This window comes from Dipodomys ordii, unplaced genomic scaffold (genome assembly GCF_000151885.1).
Source record: "Dipodomys ordii isolate 6190 unplaced genomic scaffold, Dord_2.0 Scaffold195, whole genome shotgun sequence".
Classification (NCBI taxonomy): Eukaryota; Metazoa; Chordata; class Mammalia; order Rodentia; family Heteromyidae; genus Dipodomys; species Dipodomys ordii.
In genome coordinates, this window is record NW_012267411.1 from 464,059 (window position 1) to 470,058 (window position 6,000).

The 6,000-nt window shown below is 36.3% G+C and overlaps 1 protein-coding gene across 1 annotated transcript in view; it reads right to left on the reverse strand.

Moving 5' to 3' along the window:
- Nucleotides 1-4,371, reverse strand: part of Bcap29 (B-cell receptor-associated protein 29) — a gene marked incomplete at its 5' end in the record, with an annotated part of 35,350 nt that extends 30,979 nt beyond the window's left edge. Inside the window, one exon of the mRNA XM_013034717.1 lies at nucleotides 4,260-4,371. Coding sequence (XP_012890171.1) covers nucleotides 4,260-4,371 — 112 coding nt within the window. The remainder of the gene's footprint in view (nucleotides 1-4,259) is intronic.
- Nucleotides 4,372-6,000: the final 1,629 nt, after the last annotated feature.

The following is a 6,000-nucleotide window of genomic DNA, read 5'->3' on the forward strand; positions in this document are numbered from 1 at the left end:
AGTTTTTAAGAATATAAAATTATTAAAAATGAGCAGATTTAAGAAGTATTTACTAAATTTTTGAATAATGGAATTTAGGCAGGGGCTTTCTTTTGTCTTTCATTTTTTAGAACCTGGGAGGTAATCATGTTCAAAGCAGGTACATTATGAATTACTGTAGCATGTTTATTTTTTGATCATACATCTAGGATTCACCATCATGGTACTGTCACCTCTTGCTATTCTGCAAACTAGTATCTTTTAATCTTTCTATTGATAAAAGTGACTAATATTCAATTTATTGACAGTAACATAATCTCATTACAATTAATTCCAAGAGACTTCCATTGCTCTTATAGTATTTACATTTTTATACCATCTACTATTACTTTAAATAACAGATTTTAAAAACACTTCATAATACTCAATCTCTACCACTGGTAGAGATTTGTTAAAATGAGATTTGATGTATGGTAACATATACTTCCCAGACTGGCAAATGGATATCACCTGCTATTGGAAATATTCAGATAGCTGTTCCTTTCATCATTTTAGTTCTGATAAGTTTCAGATCCACAGAGACTATTTCTTTGCAGTGGAAAATAGCACTCATATACCGTGCATTCTTAGTCATTGAGTTCTTATATGTTATAGAAAAGGACATGTTTTAAAACCACTGGAGAGGGGCTGGGAAGGTGGCTCAGTGGTAGAGCGCTTGCCTTGCATGCATGAGGCCCTGGGTTCGATTCCTCAGCACCACATAAGCAAAAAAAAAAAAGCCGGAAGTGGCGCTGTGGCTCTAGTGGTAGAGTGCTAGCCTTGAGCTGAAAAGCTGAGGGACAGCGCCCAGGCCCAGAGTTCAGGCCCCACGACCGGATCCAAAAAAAAAAGCCACTGGAGAGAGAAGTGGTTAGTATCTTCCTGTGGCAACTGACATTCTTGAGGGTTCTTTTTGATGCAAAAGGAAGAGATTTTATTCTAGTTAAAAAATTAAGACACTAACTTTATTCCTTATAATAGCTTTATTGAGATATAAATCAGTGTATAACTGATACAACACGCCCAAAACATATACATATCCCCACACTTTCCCCTAAATGTATATCTGTGTTCCCTTTCCCCCAGCTGTTGGGAACCACCAATCTACTTTACCTATTCCGAATATTTCATATGAACAGATGATATACTACGGGTCTTTTGTGTCTGTTTCCTTTAATGTACATTTGTTTACATGATTCAAGATTCATCTCTGTTACACTATGTTATCAGTACCTCAATAATTTTATTGGGGGAGTGAGGATTGAATTCAAGGCTTGTGCATGCTAGGCAGGCACTATATTGCTTGAACGATACACTTAGTCCCTTTTGCTTTAGTTTGTCTAATAGAGCCTTTTTGCTTGAAAAATACACTTAGTCCCTTTTGCTTTAGTTTTTCTAATGGAGCCTCATATTCATTAGACATTTTGGTGATAATTTTGGAGAAGTTCAAAATGTTCTTCTCTAGAACTACTTGAAGCTGCTGGGATTATTTCCACTTCTCCCTTTATTTCATATATGAATAAATCTGACAGAGATGAAATGTCAGCCCATTTAGCTAGTTTGTGCCTGGGTAAAGACCTGTTTTCTTTATTTCTTCTCTGGCTCATTATGTTTATATGGCTGAAGATTCAATTCATAATAACATACCATATGGCAAATATTTACATTTTGATCCCAACACAAAACCATTTACAACCTGATACAATTATCCCTGTCACAATAGATTTTAGTTTCATAAAGAAGACTAATTCTATTCCAGGAGGTGGTGCTTGGAACATGAAATATTCTCATAAAACAACTGTGGTTAGTGTAAGGTTGGTTACCAGTATTTAAACCACAACAGAACAATTTCCAGGGAATTTTGAGAAAAATGTAACTTTGTGCTTGTATCCAAGTTAAAGTGTCAGGAAGTAACACTTGAAAAGTAGCTACCTTATCTTAGACAAGTTTCGCTGAGCTCAGTTACTTCTAAAAGAATGGGAGATTATAAGGGCCCATGGAAGTTTTATTTTCACAACCATAAGTCTCTACATTTAATTTCTAAAATAATGTACCACGAATATTTCAGATGTACTTCAGGTCTCATGAGTGTCCATTCCATGACAAGTTTGAGATCTGATATATGTATCTTAAAGATGAGACTCAAATGGAAACATGAAACATTTATTTTTCATGCATAACTAATATGTACATTGTGAAGTTAATCTTGGGCATTTTTTTTCTTTTTTGTGCTAGTCTTAGGGCTTGAATTCTGAGTTCTTTTGCTCAAAACTAGTGCTCTATCATTTGAACCACAGCTCTAACACCAGCTTTTTGGAGACTAATTGGAGATAACTCACATACTTTCTGCCGTGGCTGGCTTTAAACCATGTTCTTCAGATCTCAGGTTCCTCAGTGGCTAGGATTACACGTGTGGGCCACCAGCACCCAGCAATTATTATTATTATTGTCAGTTATAGGACTTGAACTCTGGTCTTGAGTGCTGTCCCTGGGCTCCTTTTTGCTCAAGGTTAGCACTCTACTACTTGAGCCACTGCACCACTTCTGGCTTTTTCTGTGATTTATTGGAGATTAGAGTCTCATGAACTTGCCTGACCAGGGTGACTTAAAACCATGATCCTCAGATCTCAGCCTCCTGAGATCAGCTAGGATTACAGGTGTGAGCCACCAGCACCAGGCAATTATGATTTTCATGTGCTTATCTGACTTCAAGTTTTCATATAAGGTCAGGTGTGGACAGTTCTACTGTGTTATCATGCTGAGTTGGAAAGTTTTTCAATTTTGGAAGATTCTGTATTTGGAATTTTCAGTTAAGGGTGCCCAAATAGTCTTTAATAAACATTGCGATACTCATCCCACCTGGATTAAGATTATAATTCAAGACTATCTGCTATCTTTGTCTTTGTTTTTTTTGGGGGGGGTCCGGTCGTAGGGGCCTGAACTCTGGGCCTGGGTGCTGTCCCTCACCTCTTCAGCTCAAGGCTAGTGCTCTACCACTTGAGCCATAGCACCATTTCCGGCTTTTTTTTTTCTGCTTAGGTGGTGCTGAGGAATCGGACCCAGGGCCTCATGCATGCAAGGCAAGCACTCTACCACTGAGCCACCTTCTCAGCCCATATCTTTGTCTTTTTAAAAACCAGTTGAGAGTCAAGTTGAAAAAATTATGATACTTATTATTTCAGCATGTATTTCCTCAGATTAAGGATATATTTATATTCTTACATAAGGGTATTAGGGAACTTTTTTTTTTAAGGCCTCAATAGCTGCAACTATTGAACTCAAGTTGTCAATGTAAACAGGCATAGACAGTATGTGAACAAACAAGCACAGGATGGTTCTAGTAAGAGTTTACTGGGCACCGGTGGCTCATGCCTGTAATCCTGGCTATTCAGGAGGCTGAGATTTCAGGATTGCTGTTCAAAACCAATTGCCACCAGAAAACTGGATGTGACACTCTGTGCCTCAAAGTGGAAGGGTGCTAGCCTTGAGGAAAAAAGCTTAAGGACAGTGCCCAGGCTCTTACCTACAATAAACATTCAGTTCATAAGACTGTAGGCTTCTAGACAACATACTGTTATCTGAAGTTAACTGAAGTTAACAAAAACTCCCTAGATTTTTTTAAACTATCATGTGATATTCTAATTTTTGCAAGCTCCCAAGAATCCTTTTATTTTTATTTTTGTGCCTGTCCTGGAGCTTGAATGTAGGCAATGTCCTTGTGGTTCTTTTTGCTCACAAGCTAGTGTTCTACTACTTAAGCTACAGTGCTACTTGGCTTTTTTGGAGTAGTTTATTCAAGATAAGACTTTCCTACCTGGGCTGGCTTTGAATCTTGATCCTTAGACATCAACCTCCTGAGTAGGAAGGATGATAGGCATGAGCCACCAGCACCTGGCTCCAAGAATCCTTTTGAAAATTTAAGGTTCTATTCCTTTACTCTCTAACAGCTAAGTCATTGAGTGCCTAAGATGTTACTATAACAAAGGTAATCATAGGTAACTCTGAAACGTAGGCTATACATTATTGCATTTAAACCTAAAAATAATCTAAAAGTTCAGAAATCACTGTACTTCAATGAGTTTCATGCTCCTGAATATTGTAGCAAGTATGCATAAAATATCAGTATTTGTACTATATAATATTAACTTTATATAATATGAACTGTATCAATAACATCAACTTAGCAATAAGAAACAAGGAAATCATTAAAAAAAGTATTCAAAGAAGGTTCTAGTACTTACCTAGAAACAGAACAATCAATAGGACAATAATGGTAAGGAAAGCTTTATTCCAAAAAGTTGCAATTTTACCCCACACACTAAATGAAAAAATCTTCTGCCATCTGTAAAGTAATAGTTACATTAGATATTATTAAAAAACAAAACCGTCACAATCCAAAACAAAAGGTAGGCTTTTGAAGTATTTTCTAAATAAAGTAACACACTGTGACATTGAAATTTTGAGAAACTATACAGTACTGGGGCTCTACCACTTAAGTCACACCTCATTTCTGACTTTTCTGGAGTTAAGTTTCCCATGAGTTTTTCTGCCTGGGCTGGCTTTCAACTATGATCAGATCTCAACCTCCTAAAGTAGCTAGGATTACAGGTATGAGCCACTAGCACTTTGAGAGATTTAACTTTTAAGTTAATTAATTCTTTGACTTGACAAAACCCATGAAGCAGAGAACAGCCATTTATTTAACAATGTGACATTTGATTATCTTTTGTCTGCTGGTTTAAATATTCTTAACTGAAGAAAGTAACTTTTAAAGTAAACATGCATGAACAAAATCTTAAAAAGGAATTTTTACAGCAAAATGTTGTATTTTGATAAAAGTTATTTATATCTTTGTTCCTAGTCAGAGTAATGACTCATCTCTATTACCAACATTAAAAAAAACTGTTATTATAAAGGCGATGTACAGAGGGGATACAGTTACATAAGTCAGGCAAAGAGTACATTTCTTTTTGGGCAATGTCACCTCTTCCCTCACTCCTAGTTTTTCCCTTCCCCTTTGCACCTACAAGTTGTATACACTGCATTTGTTCACCCTTAGTCCCTCCATTTCTGGGTCTCCCTCTGCCCTCCCAAAGACAGAAAAATGAACAAATAAAATAAAAACAACTGAGAACAAACCTCTAGCTTCCATTTCTTGGAGTTGATTTCCATACTATGTGATCAGAGGCACATAGGCATTGTGCCTTTGTGTTCCTCCCCTAAGACTCTTCTTTAGTCTCACTGTGTGAGATGTCTAACGATTATCAACATTTTAACTCTCTTTACATTTATCTACATTGAGAATGTGTATGGTTGTGTAGCACAGGCTGGCTTCAAACTACAGATAATCCTGCTTCAGCCTGCTGAGTGCTAAGATTACAGGAATGCATGCATTCTGTATATTCATTTTTATTTAGTATACCTCTAACATACTCAAGTAAAAAGTTTCTTTAACCTAGAAAATTTAAAAGTATTACTGAGGTATTATGCATGGAGAAAAATGAAAAGTCCTAAATATAATAGCATGGTAAAGTTCTTACAATGTATGTATTCGTGTAATTTATAAGAACAGATGTTAGTGAAATCCAAGTAGATAAATGAAGCAAGTTAGGGATTGTGAAAGAATAACCTGACCCATAAATTAAGATGAAGTTTCCAGTCTCATGATTTTTAAGTCCTTAGGCTTTGATGCATACATGTTTATAAACAAAATTATATATATGACTTATTCACTATACTATCCTTTAATGAAAAATATCTAAAATCTGTTAAGATTTTCTTTTATTCCATGAGAGTGAGCAAATATCTTGCAACATTTTTATTACAAGTGTTTCATCATTCGTACTATCAAGTTCCTGGATCTAAAATTAAACTCCTAACTAGTTTAAAAATGAGGGCTGGGAAGTTGGCTCAGTGGTAGGGCGCTTGCCTTGCATGCCTGAGGCCCTGGGTTCGATTCCTCAGCACCACATAAGCAAAAAG